At 43.0% G+C, this 17,401-nt stretch overlaps 1 protein-coding gene across 1 annotated transcript in view; it reads left to right on the forward strand.

The window, feature by feature from the left end:
* The window catches only part of LOC146186016 (atrial natriuretic peptide receptor 1-like), a 250,043-nt gene that overhangs the window by 198,530 nt on the left and 34,112 nt on the right, over window positions 1-17,401 (forward strand). Inside the window, exons 13-14 of the mRNA XM_084607971.1 lie at window positions 6,978-7,082; window positions 16,676-16,913. Of these exons, the coding sequence (XP_084464097.1) occupies window positions 6,978-7,082; window positions 16,676-16,913 (343 nt within the window). The remainder of the gene's footprint in view (window positions 1-6,977; window positions 7,083-16,675; window positions 16,914-17,401) is intronic.

A 17,401-nucleotide genomic window follows, 5' to 3' on the forward strand; every position in this document is an offset into this window, starting at 1 on the left:
CTCCATCGGAATCAGGTAGCTTCTGTACATTCATTTCTCACTATGCCTCAGGAGTTTGTACTGCGGCTGCAGCAACTATTTTTACTCAATTTGATCATATTATTGAGTCCCCACCTGTGTTGCTACATTGGTTTCAACGGATGGCTTCGATCTTTGTCAGGCCGTCTTCGGGGTTACTCAAGGTTTAGAGATAAAATGCTAAGAGATGCGATGAGCCTAGATTATGCTATTATGCAAGCACCACGACGAAGGGTAGAAATGCGACATAATGACAGGGCATATGATGAAAAACACAGAGCCCTACGTGCATTTTTGGTGCAGCCATGCAATGTTATTGATAGCCCAGCAAAACAAGACAAAACCTCAGCGCCATTAGGTAGGGCTTTTCTTGCAGTATGCTTAACGGATATATATATATATATATATATATATATATATATAGAGAGAGAGAGAGAGAGAGAGAGAGAGAGAATCTGTGATATGTGGAGTGTGGAGCGCAACGTAAGTACATTTTTCTAAAACTGCAATCTCTCGTTGCGTTAAGCATACTGCAAGAAAAGCCCTACCTACTGGCGCTGAGGTTTTGTCTTGTTTTGTTGGGCTATCAATAAGTTTCCATGGCTGTAATCGCCCCGGGTTCTTTAATGTGCCCTATCATTACAAACTCTATGGCGTCTTTTTTTTTTCCTAATTTCGCGTAAATAAATATTCGGCTTCCGCGGCTGGGATAAAACCCGCTACTACAGAAGCACCATCACGGCGACGAATCCCTTGAGCCGTCGTTGCGCAATTAACAAAGAATCAGCAGCAATAGCTACACATGGTCCATTCCACGGATGAAGCGTAGGAGTCGTGTGTACAAAGTACTGACAAGGTTTAAAGATAAATGAGCCGAGTAGATAAAGTGGTCAATATATGTACTTTCCGCGATATTTCTGTTCACATGGGTGAGAAAGTTGGTGGGAACTTGCAGGAGGACACGAAAGCGGTAATAGTGTTACTGTACACGCTACGGCGTGAGCACATGCATTCTTCATCGCACGTAATCCGCGCTTCATGTAGCCTTTAATCTAGTACGTTTCGAATGATGCTGCCATGTTTAAGTCTCAGAACTCCCAAGAAGATGTGTTCTTTTCGAGTTGTTATTAAATGCATGTATGACCACGCTCAGTTACCGGGCAATTTGCGAGCAAGAGAATGAATGAAAAAGGCGCGAAATCTATACCGATCCCTATGTGTTTCAAGACATGTCAACGTGGCAGCGTCGTGATCTCGTTAAACGAACGGTGAAGTCCCCCAACGCGCAATACATAGCTTGAGTTCAGGACATCCCGCTTACAAGATAAGCGTGGATTAACTGAATGTTTTAGAACAGCGGGCTTTCAAAATAAGGGACTTCGGATTCCGGTCGGGGCGCAGCTCCTCGACTCATTGACTCGGGATTCGTACCCACAAGCGAGCTTGCTTCGCTGCGTTCATAAGAGTCGCTGAACAACACGGTGCGCAAATCAGTGAAAAGAGCGCAGGCACGATCGTTAAACGGAGATTGGGCGGAGCGACATGAAACTGGCGCGCTCTGTTCGGCGGCAAGGTAATGAACATCGCCCGCAGCTCGTAAACCTGAGGGAGCGTCGCTAATGCCTGTTCGCTGTCCCCTGTCAGCTTGTGTATTTTTTTAGTTTCGCCCTTTCAGTTCTTACTATGCTCGGTGCTCGGCTGCCATCTCGGGGTAATTCCTCTCGGCGACGCAGCCGACGCAGTTCGCTCGCGGAGAATTCCAGTATGAGCGGGAAAATGGACTGGGCGATGGGCCGGTTCGCACGCGCGGAGCCAATAAGCTTATTTCTGTCTTAATCACTCGGGACTGTTCCCGCCTGCTCTAATTCCCAGGCGCTCGCCGGACCACATTTCAGTCGAGGTTGTTGGTCACTGGCTTTTCTGTGCCCGCAGAAAGCCGAAAAAAGGGTTTATCCGGATCAGGCCCTATTTTCTGACTTAAGCTAGCCTCTTGCCTCTTGATGGAGCGCGATAGTAAATTTATGCAAAGCTTGCAGGTAGGCATGATTAATACCTAATTAATAGGAGTTCCGAGAGTTGTTGGTCTTTATGTATGTAGAAGAAAGGTTCATAAAATCGCACGGATGATGCACTTTAAATGAGCAAAGAGTCATTGCTCTACACGTAGCAGCGAGTGCGGTCGGCTTTCAGGTAGAAAACTCATGACGACCGTTGCGACTTGGGCTGTGTGTTTTGTCGCTCGCTAGGTGCCCAAAGTTACCAATTCAGAAAAAGAATGCGTTTTCGGACAGGCAGTCTGCTTCATTGCCTACGCAAAGAAAAAATACACCGAATATAGTTTGCGGTTACAGTTAGTCAGTATGACTTCAATCGCATAGAAAAGAAAACAAATTTAAGGAGGCAGGCGTTGAAAGTCAATTGTAGTTTTCTTTACGTCCCCTTTTACTACCTTTTTGCGTGTTTAACGACACCAGCCAGAAAATGTCTGCCATAGAAAACACCCAGGTTTTCCGCCCTTACGTTTCAATGATTGTCCCTACTCTTTCGTGCTCTTACCGTTCGGCTTTATTTCAACTTTTGTTCCAATGGAGCTTCTTTATTTACATTTCAGCAGACTTTTTGCAACCGTGGGAGGCGTTAAGCGGTTTTTCTTTCCAGTTGTTGCACTAACACTTCATATTATCTTTAAATTGTGCTCTTTCGAACTGCAGGCGCGAGACCTAGCCGATTCTCTTCACTGTAACACCGGATGAGGTCATTCGTGTATCCCTCTAGACACATCTGTGTACTTCGCGAAGATTTTCAGCGAAGAGAGCGTGGATATTTGCTGTTCGGGATTAATTGTAAAAGATGTCTGTAATAGCTAAAATGTAGGATCAATCCCAAAACAAACTCAGTGGGCAAGGAATCATCTCTTAGAACTAGTAAGGCTTGTCTCTTTCTTGCTGAATGCGCTGTGCATTGCTTATAAGCGTTCTTTGCCTCTTATTGAGAATGTTTTTCTCATGAGTAAATGAAATGCAGATGTGATCTTAGACGCATATAATTTTAGCAGCAGCTGTCTCAGTTGTCAAGAACGCTATCACAGCTTCTTTTTCTTCTTTTTTTTTTTTGTGGGGTGTATAGAGCTGAAATTTCATCTTACAAACAGTGAACTGAGGTTTTACATTAGCTTCACTGCTTTACTTTTTCCGTTTTTCCTCTTCGGCTTAAAATGTTAATAGATTTCGGACTTCGAGGGAAACCCCTCTAGATTTTCAATATTTTGGATCCTATTAATCGCTAAGGTATTAATTTCAATGTGCGTTAATCTTCAATTCAATTTTTATTTTCATCACGCGATAAAGGGACATATGGACACGCCGTAGGAGACATATGCAAGCATGAGCGTCTATCTGTCACCATTACATCGTTATACGAGAAGCAAGCTTTACTGGATATTGCTATGTCGCAATGTTCTACCCTCAAATTTTCCGCTTGGTTTGGCAGCCAGCGAGCCCGTCCTGTTTTCGCGTGGTGCCAAGCAAAGTGCCCTCTAGAGAGCACTTCATCCTCCACTGCCTCACTCCCCCTTCCCCTCGGTAGCTTTAGGACGCTTCACGACGTTGCGATTCGATAAATTATAAAATTATTCTTTTTTTTTTTTTTTCACCAGGGCAGATCGATAGCTCGTGGGACGGAAACTCAGCCCACATGCTGCCTCACACAACTGTCTCTTCCGTTTGCTTTCACTTATTTTAGTTTCGGTCACGTCTGCAACAGCAAAATACAAAAAAGAAAGGAAAAGGAAGGTTCTGAATTTGTGTGGTAATATGGCTTCCGGGCGCTAAGTTTGCCAAACCGCTAGCTGTTGAGCGGCTGAAATGACAAATAGTCCCTTTAGGCTTTCCGCACATCACCGTTTGTTGGGGAGACCTTTTGCTTGTATAAAAGTTACGACAGAAACTCAAATCGAAAAATAACTTCCTCAAAGCTACCTTTTATTTTCTTTTCGTATATGACACTGCTCGTATGTATGAAGGTTCCAAGATAAGTTTTACATTGCAGAGGTGGTGCTTCTCTTTTGTTAGAGCTTATGTAAATAAGAGATTATAAAGAAGGTCGTTTACTGGTGTTCCCGTACAATATTTTTAATTGCAGGTGACCTAAATATGTGTCATGTCATCAGTACTGCATTTCTTGTTCTTTTGGGTAGTCGACTTTGTAATGAATGAATGTGGCTCGAAATACGCAGCCAGAAATAGACGTTTCTCTAAATCAGACAGAAAATGTTTTCTAATGACATTTTTAACTTTACTTTTCCAGCATTATGTACCGAAAATATTTTTGTCCCATTTTTCACAGAAACACAGATATAATCAGCTTACGTGCGAAGCTCATGATAATGCATGGTAACTGCATTTTGCATAGAAACTAGCACGGTGGGAGAGCAGACGCAGAGATCTACGGATCCACTTAGTTGGCCGGCTTAGATATTTATATAATGAGCAGGATAACAGTGTGAGGGCAACGTTCGTGGCTTTGCCAGATATTAGAAAACTTTCGAGGACGGGTCTTGCCGGCTACGCTTGCATAATCAGACCAAAATACAGTTTTATTTACGGGCGAGTATTTTTGGTGCCTTTCCTACACAAAGCACCAGCCAAGTTAACGCTCTACTAGCCTTGTTAATTCTTGCTATGTGCGCGTCATTTTGCATAAGCTGTGGCTAATCTCGTTTAATCACGGAATGACGATATTGCTCTTGTCCGTACCGATGTCTCACTTACTTTGGCGTTCGACTGCTGACATAGTGTTGCGGTGTATATTCCGAGGCAGAAGAGATATTGCGACTGAGGTGAAGTTTATAAACGCGCGTGTAGTCCAGAGCTATCAACTCGGCACCCTTCGCAACCCCCAGGTCGTTCCGGAAGTAAACGTGTACAATGAAAAATATTTCCCGGGCGATATAGTGAGCAAGGACATGATCTCAGCCCATTTGTAAGGACGATTATTGTCAAAGGTCAGAATCCCTTTTCTTTGTTGGTGTCCAGGCAATACTTGCTTTGCCAACTACCTTAGTATCAGCAACCTTTGGGAAGTCGCGGAAAGCATCTCTTGCTGCCAAATACGGGCTTCACGCCATGGCTGTGCTCCCGCTGGTAACCACATGTTTGAGGGAATAATCCAAGCCACAACGGCCATATTCCGATTCAGCTGAAATGCAGAAATGCTAGTCTATTGTGCGTTGTCAGCGCAGGTTGAAGCACAAGCTGCATTCTACAACATTCATTGCTCACACAGCTTAATGATTTATAAAAAGAAACGGTCGGTACCGATAAAGAAACGTAAACAATACACTGTGCTTTCCAATGAGAGGTTTGTATTTCGAGCGACCCGATATCTGGCAAAAGAAGTTAGTTTTTCCACTTCTTGCGAAAATCGCGAAAATTAGAAACAGTTGATGTAAACGTTCTCATTTTTTATATTTCTTCCTTTTTCCTTTTTCCACAATCTTTTCTCCGAGGTAAGTTTCGCTCTCTAGTCACCGTAAGGTTGCTCTGTGCCTCTTTCTATAAGTACTTATAGAACCTACAGGGGGGGTCAAAAGTTCCCAGGCCGTAGGTTTTGCTTCTGGTCAGCAGGTCAGCATATTCTGACAGGTGAGATCCCATTAAAGCTATAAATGATCTCAGAGGTTAGAATAATGCTTCTTCTACCCTCCACATGTATTTTGAGATTTGGGGCCATCGTAGTTGCCTGACTATACTGCTCAGAAGCAGACCTTGGGGCCTGGGAGCTTTTGACCACCCCTGTACACACACACGCCCTCAACGTGGATGAGATAATGTGAGCCCGGCTTGTGCCCTGATCGAGCAATGCTGTTAATGAAGGAGGAGGAAAAAAACTTTATTAAGACGCATTATGAAGGATCGAGAATGTCCTGGGCCAGGGTCATCAAGGTCAACTGGTTCATCAGCTGGACCGAGGCTAGTCAAGCCCGCCACGTTGAGGCAGAAGGATGTCGAAGATATGGGAACGTAGTTTCGACGGGACAGAAGAAAATACAGCGTTTTAAATTGCCTTAGGGTTCAGGACAGTTCGGGCACGCAGGAGGGTGTCTTGTACTGAAGAGAACAGACTGGTCAGGAATAAGCACTGCTTTTAGGTGTCTGCTTCGAAGAATGCGTAGTGGCGCGGCAGTGAGAGATTTTTCCGGAATTGGGAGCTTACTAACGGTTTCTCGAATGTTGTCATGGTCAAAATTAGATTCTTATTTGTAGGAAAGGATAGCCTCCCACGTGGCCGATTGAGGCTTGGGAATTCCAGGCGCCCGGTGTTGAAGTACTTAGGCGAGGCGATGCACTGCCTTACTGCCTCGGATTTTAGTGTGACCAGGAATTCACCTCAGTGTAACCCAGCTATAGAAGCGCCATCAGTCCGGCACGCAACACTGCTGTCTCTGGGTTTCCCGCATTATGCAGCATAGCATATCAGTTGGCGATATTTATTTAAGAACTTAATTAAGTACTTAATTAGTTGCTTCAGAACTTCAGAACTTTATAGCAGCACTTCGAGTGCAAGTCACTGGCACGTGCTCTGTGCGTTCAGCACACCGGATATCTGCAGGCTGTCACTTCCCGTCTATGTGAAGCGTGCGAGAGGCTCTCCCAAGCCCTTGTTGGAGTGTTACGAGCGGACGTCCCACCTAATGATGACAAAAAGTAGCACGAAGCTCGAGGTTAGGGCTTCGCAAAGGGGTGGTCTTGAACGCGAAGCAGAGCCATGCGGAAACGAGAAGATCGTGTAAAGGCTCTCGCTGCAGGATACGTTTAGGTAATAAGACATCATTGTTGCCTCGCTATCTTCGCACGCATGTGTTTGGTCACCTGCATAGAACACTAGATGGGGTTATGGTGTTGTCACTTCAAACATGCACCAATAATGCTGCAATAATGTACTGTATTCGTCACATACAGATGAAGGACCTGCAGCATGACCACATTGTCCGCTTCATAGGCGCCTGCATAGAGCCACCACACTGCTGCCTCGTCAAGGAGTACTGCCCGAAAGGAAGCTTGCAGGTAAGGCCCTCTCCAACCTATGTAGTTTTGACCCGGGAATCGCTACGCTTTCGTAGAAACGAATAAGCTCACCAACAGTAATCGTCATGTCCCATTCCTAGAGGTCGAAAGGGAGTATACTTAGAGCGATTTTCGTTTTGGCTGAATTTCGACCTTCTGGGAAGTCGCCATTACGCCCAGTATTCATCGCTTTCTCCATGGCGCTTTTGGTAATCCCAGTAATCTTTAGCGTATATCGCTGTACTGGACACTCCATATATTCTTGAATTAACACATGCACAGATATGCAGAGCGTGTGTTGTTCCTTCACTTTCTTGTTATGCAGCCCTTTCATAGCATTCAGCCCGTGGAGCTTGTTCACAGTAACAAATGTTTGCCACATAATATCATGGAGAAAGGCTAAACAGAATATGCAGTAGCGTGATATTAATAACAGAAATAACAAAACGTGCTTGTGGTAGCATGATTCATAATAATGATGTTTAGGTGTCGGAATATATGGCCAGGCTATGGTAAACTACCATAACATTCAACTGACCTGGGGGACGAACGTCCCCAGGCTCTATTGTCCAAAGTCAGAAAGATGGATTCTAGGATTCTGTTCGTGTCAAAATTTTCCTGAATATGTCCATTATTTTACATTGGTGCCGCGATTCGCCTGTTTCTTTACATGATCATATCTGTTTAAAGTTTGCAAAGCCACAGGAACGCAGAAATGATTGAAATAGTGTTTGTTTCTTCATCAAATTCGCATAATATCTTTCTTGGTTTCTTTTCGTGTCTAGATGTTAGCACTAACATCTAAATAATAAAAATTATTCACGTTTATATTTGAGGCGTAATGCCACTTAAGGTCAAACGTATCTCTCGTTCAAAAAAGGACTAAGGGATCAGCCATAACAAAATAACCGAGAACACGTGGTCTTTAATATGTACCAGGTATACGAACCCACAGATAACCCCTTCTTCTTTCTTTCTCTCCCCTCCCCCCCCCCAAAAAAAAAATGAAAAAGAAAGGAAAAAGTACTCGTGCCAAAATGAACCATCTCTGCGCACGTTATGCGATATTTGAAAAAGTCCGACAGTCTAGACTTTACGCCTCTGTCCTTTCTGCACGTATATATAAGCCGCCTTTTCTTCCTTTCGCGGGAGCAACGTAAATCCCATCAGAGTAAAGGCATTGTGGACGAGTAGTGCCGTTTTTGTAACCAAAGCTACCCCATAGTTTTCAGAAACGCGGCTTTATTCAATTGAGATCTTCTTGTTTACTTGCACCTTGCAAACTTCGTTTGCCAACCCTCATTTTCGTTGAATGTCCCAGCCGTGTTGAATGACCAATTCCCGGTTCCTTGTTTACTTTGACCTTTTTTGTTTGTGGGGTATTCAATTTAAAGCGCTCATTGAAGGCTGCGGCCCAGTTGCCGAAGGCTATTTCCCTTTCGTTCTTCGTTTCACTGAAAGCCTCTTCCGACACTGATTGAGATACTGATTGAGTTAGGGCTTTACTCAGTTAGCGCCACCTAGAAAAGAACTTGTATTGTAATGGAGTGTAAAAGTTTACGAAAACAGACATTTTAATGCGTTATCTTATAAGTGCCATCGCGAGGAAAACGTGGGGTCCGGTGCGGTTGTGTGCGCACTTTTCACTTACCACGGCAGGAAGTGGCAAGGTTTAGAAAGGGAAATCCTCCTCTTGCGAAGAAGGAGATGGTGAGACAAGAATACGAATACCTGGGAGGACTAAAAGTAAGGGATAATTACAAGGCAAAATTAAAAAAGTTAAGGGTACCGTCAGCTTTTCTGCAATTTGGAGCATGCTGAACTTGAAAACAAATTGTTGAGGTTCAGCTCTATTTGAACTAGGTTTCATGAGCTTTAGGCATCGACCGCGACCGCAGTGGCTACAGCCGCTTCGACGTTATCTCGCTTCCGCTCTAGGTAAGCTTCTCGTTCGATAGTCTCAGCAGCCTCTCTGACACGGTTGTGTCTGTCTTCAGCGAGATGGCGTATGCGTATGGCGCATTTAGCTAAGTTAAATTAGGGAGTGGCGCAGATGGAACATGATGAAGACGACGTTTACTGCCAGCCACGAGGATGGGCTGCAGTTTTGCATGAGGTGTGGTCGGCTGCGGCGATGGCACAGTGCTCTCGTGCTTGAGTACGGCAATGAATACGACGATGTTTGCTTCACAGCGTCAGATGAAGCCGATGATGGTTGCCGCGTAGCGCAAGATGAAACAGAATGCGCCACGCGACTACGTTGCGCCTTCTGTGGAACAGATGAAGTACTAGGTCGAGAAAGCACGATGAATAAATAAACCTTGCGAAAGAACGAAGAGTACGGAGTATAGAGATTGCTGTAAAGAAGGTACCAGTGCATACACAGAGACGCATGCTCAGCCTCACACGGTTAAACATGGAGAGATACGACAAATGTTCATTATTGAAACAAACATTCCCGCATAAAGTATTCGACTTATGCGCATTCTCACTTCCACCTATGACACGTGCATTGGTGTCAGCTTTGAACAATTTGAACCATCCTTTTCAATATATGCACAATCTTTGTTAAGCACAAAGACGTGTCACTTGCACAATTTTCTTTTTCGCCTCTCCGAAATGATACACTTTTTGCACTATTTCTAGCTGTTGGCGACAGTTACGAATACACCTAACTCTCCTACTTCTAAACAGTTCTCTGCAGGCCCCCACAAAAAAAGTTTTACGTGATTAGTTTTATATCCCCAATTGTCTGCCTCATTTTGTTCCCAACCCTCGCACAAAGGTCAAAGGTCAACTAGTTTGAAAAACGCGGTAAACACTATATTTCACGGTGCATTTCCGCCACCTTCTTTATAGTGCTGGAGACTTTATCCAGTTATGATATCTTACCTTCTGTTGCTTCATTTGTTACGATGTTAGCGGCTTCTCGCATGCAAGGCTCTTGAATTGCCGCTGAGTGGCTTCAACAACAGCCTTGATGACCGAGAAAAGAAAACCTGATGCGAGCAACCTCTGGATCTCTTGTATCAGACGACACGCCACACGGTGGCAACAGCTTCTCTCAACTGCATCCAGTTGGAGTCAGGACGCTCCCCTCTTGAACAACTTGAAATTGCTAGGTTCATGGGCATGGGGGTTTTTAATTTGAAACCAAAATTCCCAGTAAACACTCTCATTGTCACACATGTTAGTTTTCGGACAATTAACTTAATAATTATGTCACGTGATAGTTCATCCGTAAGTTCATGCGTTGAAAGCAGGCCCTGAAAACAAAATATAATTTACTCAATATCTGCGCTGTCGTGAACAACAGCATTTGCCTGTGTCCAATATCACTTTTCTTTGCTATACGCCTCTTGTTATTCGCTGGCGGCCGCTTTTTCAAGTTGAGTGAGGAAAATTTTACAAATAATCCTTGATGAGCAAGGATATAAAAGGCAAAATATATAAGAACATATATGGCGAAGAAAAGAATAATAAGATTATCAATTGAGAGGAAAGAGTCAGGGCTAAGACATTTCTAAAAGAGTCTTGCTGCTTTGTTATAGAGCAGAAGTCGTAATTTTTCATATTTTCTATTTGTGCACAGAAAAATAATTGATTCAGGAGGAAACACAAAAAACTGTGCTTTGGTTTGCGGTCTGACTTCTGGACCAAAACGGGGTTAAGCTCACTGTGTTCATTTTGTAATGTCTATTGCTCCTGATGGAGTGAATTCCAAACTTCAGCAACGGACAGTGCTGCAAAATGTGCCACCACAAGGGCGCTCTAGGCTATGCAAGGTATTGGCGTGCATAAGCACACGTGGGTGCTGAGGGTGACAGTGAGCGACTAAGCTCTTCTTGTATCAGTAGTGCGGTTGTTGTTAAGGCACCTATAACGCTGGTGCAGACGACACGTACTTGATAAAGCATGCCTCACTAGGCATCGGTGCAGGTCGTTCTTTTGGTGTTTCCACGCGATGCTCTAGTAAAATCGCGCTTCTAAATTATTCAAATCGGAATATATTTTTTGCTCGGTTGCGGAGTTGACAGGGCAGAGCTTTTGGCGGTGCCGTTTACAGGCGTAGTAGTTGCATATTAATAGGTCACGTGACATTCTTTCTTCATGTCCCATACTGGGCGTCGCTTTGTTGTGCACAACGTGTTTTACTAGCACTTCGACGATGTTCAGTATTGTTTATAATTGTTGTCAAGAATATTATCCTAATTATTGATGATAGACTAAGGAATTATTTTAGTGTAAATATTTTTTTTTCGATAACTACCTGCCTTCGTGCTAAAACAAGAAAATAAGGTGGCTACAGAGTATAAAAGTACAAGTCTACTTATCGGAAATGCCCTCAACTCTATTTCAGTGGTCGTTCATGCACCCGCGCTAAGGCATACAAAAGTGTGTCGCTCATTTAGCACAGGATCTCTGCTCCCGAGGAATACAAGTGCTAGTTCAACTCATGAAAAACTTTATCATTTTTCTCCAGTGTAGCAAACTGGGACGATAAACAGGTAGCGCAAGGGCACCCCCACTAATTTCAGACAATATATATACATCTCAAAAATATTTGGACAAAAGTCATTTTACAAGCCTGCACCTTTATTTTCCTCGACCTACGACGGGTTTCGGAGCTATGTTCTGTTGCGTTCTCTGTATCCTGTCCTTGGCATTCATGTCCCCTCTCGGAGCAGGCTGGGCCACTGGAGACCTCCAGACTGATTCTATTACTATGCCTGTCTCGCTCCATAGAACCCGTTGCTCTGGCCTTCTAATCCAATTGCCCCACTCGAAACAACCAAACCCCCTCCGCGCCTTTAGCGGCCTCTGTATAAAAGGCTGACAGTGCCATTCCAGCCAGGAGGCCTCCCACAAAGCGACAAAATTGATTTTCAAAACTTTCAAGCAACATTTGTTCCAAGTAACTCGGTAAGGCAAAAGCCTAGTGGTGGTATAGTGTTGGTATTGCTCATTAAAGAGTAGTGAACTCACGGGTTTTCTTTATTTTCTGTAGGATATTATTACTCGCATAACTGGAAGCCATGCTGCACTATATTACTTTATAAACAACCTTAAGCAAAAGTGGAATATGGCTCTGAAACAATAGAGTAATTTGGAACTTTATTAAACGCGCTCAATACTGTATCTTGGAGTTCGGAATTAACCATACACCGTGTTTATAGCAGGCGCATGCATCACTGTATATTTACTTAGGCATGAAATTATTTTGCGTGCCTATATAACTTCTCCTTAACACACAAAAATTCTAACAACAGTTCGAAATTTATTCGTAAAAGTTAAGCATAATCAACACGCAATATTCAGAACACTTTCAGCCTGAGGAATACCAGACACAAAATGCTCTTTTATTCGAAGAACATGCGCATTAAAACTTCAAAACGTTTCATACTCGTGAGAAGATTGAGACGGGCCCTTTAGAATCAGGCCAGCTTCATTTATTTAATCGTTCGCAACTGATGCATTCAAATTCGTGTTGCCCAAGTGTTTCCTTAAGTATCCACGGTACCCAGAGATGCTACTGATAACATATCATGTTATATTCTTTCTTTATTGTTTACGAGCAATGGCAGAACTTTAATAGAGAATCGAAAGAACGGAATAGTCACCGAGCTGTGCAAGCTTGCATCACAATAAATGGTTCCCCGGGTGTATTTCGTAATCAGTCCTGACGGTAAGTAACCCGGTACAACCATGTACTGCATTACTTATGGGTGCTCTCGCAACATAAGATAAAACAGGGTATTTATGAATGCGAGAAGTACTCTAAATCTCTAAATCCATTGCAAGATAGGCTCTCGCGCGAATTAGTGTTGGCAGTTACGAGGTGCTTTACATATGTAGGCCAATGGGCCTTGCAACAAAATGCGCAGGAAATTCCTTCACTTAGTGCTAAGAATGTCAGTGTTTTTCTCATTTCGTTCGCAAAAAGCTCAGCTCATCACCAGTTTCAATTTACAAGATGAAGAGTTTCGGCAGCTTTCAGTTCTCTTTTAGTTTTTTTGGTTTTTTGACGGCACTTGTCTTTTACCGCCAGTTCCGCTTATACCATTGAAAGAGTAAATTCTTGTGTCTTAGTTTATCAGATATACTTCTAGTTCTACCGCTAAAAGGTTTCGCACTTTATGCGGTATGTAGAAAATGAATTCGAGTACTGCTTTGTTTCTAAGGCATATGCGTAGAACTGTATTTATAGAGGTTTTTAGCAGAGCCGAGACGTACTAGCGTAGACGTATACCTGTTTAAAAGATCTCTGCTACACAGGCATCGTGGCCGTGATTACCCACAACCCTGTCAATACGCATACGCAGGAGGCGTCAGGTACAGCTGTATATGTCTATGTTAGAATGTTTCCGACGAGCCAAATCTCTTTTATGACTCTCCGCTCACCAATCAAAGGAAGGAGTAAATTGACCGCATATACTTCCATGCTTTAAGAAGGCTTTTCTTTATAGATAACAAACTTATAAAGGCCCTCTAATACAGCTCTTAGAAACCTCAGTTTTCTTCTCATAGTTTTTGATGGAGCAAACTTTTCACTAATAATTCTTCCCATAAATTTTTAATTCTTTGAAAGGGTAGTTAAATATGGGCCTCAACTTTTTGCTCATCCCTTCATCAAAATATATTTAAATGGCTGCTTTCATAGTTTAGCCGATGTAATTCATGATTTAAATGAGCATTTTCTGATCTCGAGCTAGGTGCCTTTTCTCTTCAATAACACTTCATTAGGTATATTCACGAGCAGACTAAAAATGTTTAAATAACAAGAAAGTGCAAAAACAAAGCAATTTACAGTTGACTACATCACTGCTCTAAAAACTGCACCTCCGCTTGTATAACATAGCATGTGGAACCTCATTTAGTGGGCGTCATTGTGCCATACCTTTCTTCTGTTTCAAATGGGCTGAAAAATAGTAACTTTAAGAGGAAGTACCAAGATCGAAAACAGTGGTGTGGAAGAAATTGAGGATATTCCTGCTACAGAATAATAGCTGTTTTTTCTTGTTTTTACTCTAGCATTCTTAGCAACTTCTTCTAGTCACATGATTTGGCTGTTAAAGAAAACGAGAGTAGAAATGCGGTAGCATTTCTTGATATTGATATGTCTGTACATTCCACACCATATCTTTAGCACGGTGATGTAAGGTTTGTCTTCCAATAGAATGGTGATTAATTGCTGCATTAGTTCTGTAATAACGCGAAAATGACACACAGTTTTGAACCAACTACATGTTTGTTTGTTTCTTTCTTTCTTTGGCAATCGCAAGGCCCTACGACGTGCGTTTACAATGAAATAGTTGCTTTCTGTTCCTGATGCCTTTTTGCTAGCGTAGCTTTCTATGTTATCGGAGATTCTATTCTCATTGCAAATCACCTCTACGTTTATTATTTCCCCCTTTCATTAACACCCCCCCCCCTCACCGTAATGTCAATTATGGCACTGTGGGTAGCGTGACAAATAATTAAATAAATATAACAGAGAGATTGGCCTGACGCAAAGAGCGAAAAAAAAAACAATAACAAGAGAAACCAACTTGGCTGCATTATTAGATCGCAATTCATCTTGAAATAAATGCTAAATGGGTTTAATAATTTTGCTAAATGAGCTAGTTTAAAGTAGACTCGGCCGAGTGAACTGCCTGAATGACAAGAAACTATTTCTATCGGACAGTTTTTAATTATCGCCTAACTATGTTGTATACCACTCTCAGACTCAAATACAGACATTTGTTGTGTTGTGGACGAATGGTCAGCTGTATTCATAAGGTATGCAAATAAATTTTATACAAACGACCTTAAATAGATCGTGCACCTCTTTCTGATTTTTTTTCATGAATTCATATTAGGGTTAATAGGAGGATAACAAATGAATATACTCGTGCATAAATACGCTGAAAGCAAAATATCACTCCAACAAGTGAACAGGAGGACAGAGAAGATATGTTAATAACGCGTCTTTGCTATTGGGAAATATTATGACTACTTTTGGAGTACAGAATTACCATCAAGACCCCAACAGTATATTTTAATGCCTGCCATATTTGCTTGCCACTTATCGCCAGGCTCTACTTTTTTCTCGTCCATTAGCGAGCTGCCGCCATCGCCTATGTTGGGATCCTAAGTACACGCTAAAAACATAAATCAGAAGAGGCGTTTCGTAAAGGCTTTTCCTTGGGTTTATTCCTGGATACAAGGAGATGAAAGCACGTTCGAGGTAATCAAGCATGTCTGGACTCATTTCAGAAGTGGTTTCGGTAGGCTTCCAAACGCTCCCATTAATGAGTCTTAACTTGGATCAATAATAAAGCTCCTAAAAGGTAACGCCACCGACTTCTGATATACTGGAACGAAGAAGAATGTGGGTAGGTGAACGAGAAGGTACTGTTTGTCTTATTTCACCGGTAAGAAAGTTATAAACTTATTAAAACGAAACTTTCTTTATCGCCTATCTTTGGGAGATGAGGCAAGCGTGGGTGCAATAGCGAGAAAATTGCTACTTCTTTTAACCTTTTGCTTCTTCCGCGCGTCTCATTAAGCTGTTTGCTGCTCATTGATAGCGCTCCTAAGTGGTTATGCGAAGGACGAAGGCATATAAGGTTTTGTCTCGTAAAAGCGTTGCGTACAAGAGAACTAAACCATCGAATTAATGACACGTGGAAAATGCGTAAGTAATAGGGAATGAGACAGTTTAAGAAATGAGACAGTTTAAAAGTCCCGGAGCGAATCACAGGCATCCGAAAATTTTGCGGATACGTTGAGCGTACCGCAGTTTTAAAACATATAGGCGCACTAAATTGCGCTATGCTGAATTTTGCTTTCGATTTTATTTTGTTTCCCGGGTTCCAGTGAATAAATATTTTTCGCCATGGTCATAAATTAAGCCCACGGCAATAAAAATAGGCCTGTACTCTTTGCTTTCGCGAGCTAAACCTCATCGCTTTGCGGTGGCCGGCGAGATTCCTCTTATCGGCGGACGCCTAAAATATCTTTATTTGAGGTTTTGATACGCTGCCCTAATATTTTTATAGAACAGCTATTAATTTTTGGGCTCAGTGGACGTGTCAGCGAAAAACCCGAAGCAAGTTCACTATTTTCACAAGGTCACTCAGCATATTACTCCACCGATGGCAGAGCGGCAAGCTGTCGCGCGATTGCCTGAAACGAACTGGTGGGTGTTGGGTGAGTCCTCTTAATCTCTGCAGGGAATTAAAAAAGGTGGAAGCAGGAGTGTTTTATTAAATTTTGACTGCTAAATCTGACTCTCACGGCATGTAGGTCGAGTTGCTGCTATTAAAAGAAATCTTCAAAATTCTCCTAGAGCGACTTTTTTACCAATTCATACGCGTTGGCCGCTGTACTCTAGATTATGTTCGAATCGGGTTCCTTCAAAAACGCTCGCTATCTTCATTTATCTCAGTCACCTCACGTGGCATGGTCCAGGGCCCAGCTATTAAGACCACGCTCTCGAGCGTTCACTATAAGTCTGTACGTGGTGCTTTGTCTTCTAACTGTCAATTTCCAGTATGCTGAGTCGTGAAGAGCGCTCCCGAGTGTCTTTACCACTTGCCTGTGCTCAGGACATTCTCGAGAACGAAGAGATCAAGCTGGACTGGATGTTTCGCTACTCGCTGATGCACGACCTGGTGAAAGGCATGGCGTACCTACACAACAGCGAGATTCACAGCCACGGCAACCTCAAGTCGTCAAACTGCGTGGTGGACAGCCGCTTTGTGCTCAAGATTACAGACTTTGGACTGCACAACTTGCGCTCCTACGATGAGAACGAGAACGAGGACACCTATGCCTTCTGGAGGAGTACGTATGCTTTATTCAGTGCTAACGAGTCACTCATTAATGCAAGGCAAAGCAATGACCGCTTTTGAAGGCTTTTGGTGCACACTTGATGTTAGGTCGTTCATTAAAAAATTAGGAGGACGCTTTTAAGCGCCGCTGGAAAAGTAACCGCGACAGCCCTTTTAACATTGCCTTTAATAATAATAATAATAATAATTGGTTCACAGGAAGGGAAAGGCGCAGTATCTGTCACACTTGCTATGTGGACACCTGAACCGCGCCGTAAGGGAAGGGATGAAGGGATGAAGGTGGGAGTGAATGTGGAAATAGAGAAAGGGGAGCCGTAGTGGAGGGCTACGGAGTAATTTCGACCACCTGGGGATCTTTAACGTGCGCTGACATCGCACAGCACACGGACGCCACTTCGTTTAGCCTCCATCGAAACGCAGCCGCCGATTTTGATTTCGTTTTATTATTTTTTTTTTTTGGGGGGGGGGGGTGGAGCGGGG

This window comes from Amblyomma maculatum, chromosome 6 (assembly GCF_055883805.1).
Source record: "Amblyomma maculatum isolate TAMU_Amacu chromosome 6, ASM5588380v1, whole genome shotgun sequence".
Lineage (NCBI taxonomy): Eukaryota > Metazoa > Arthropoda > Arachnida > Ixodida > Ixodidae > Amblyomma > Amblyomma maculatum.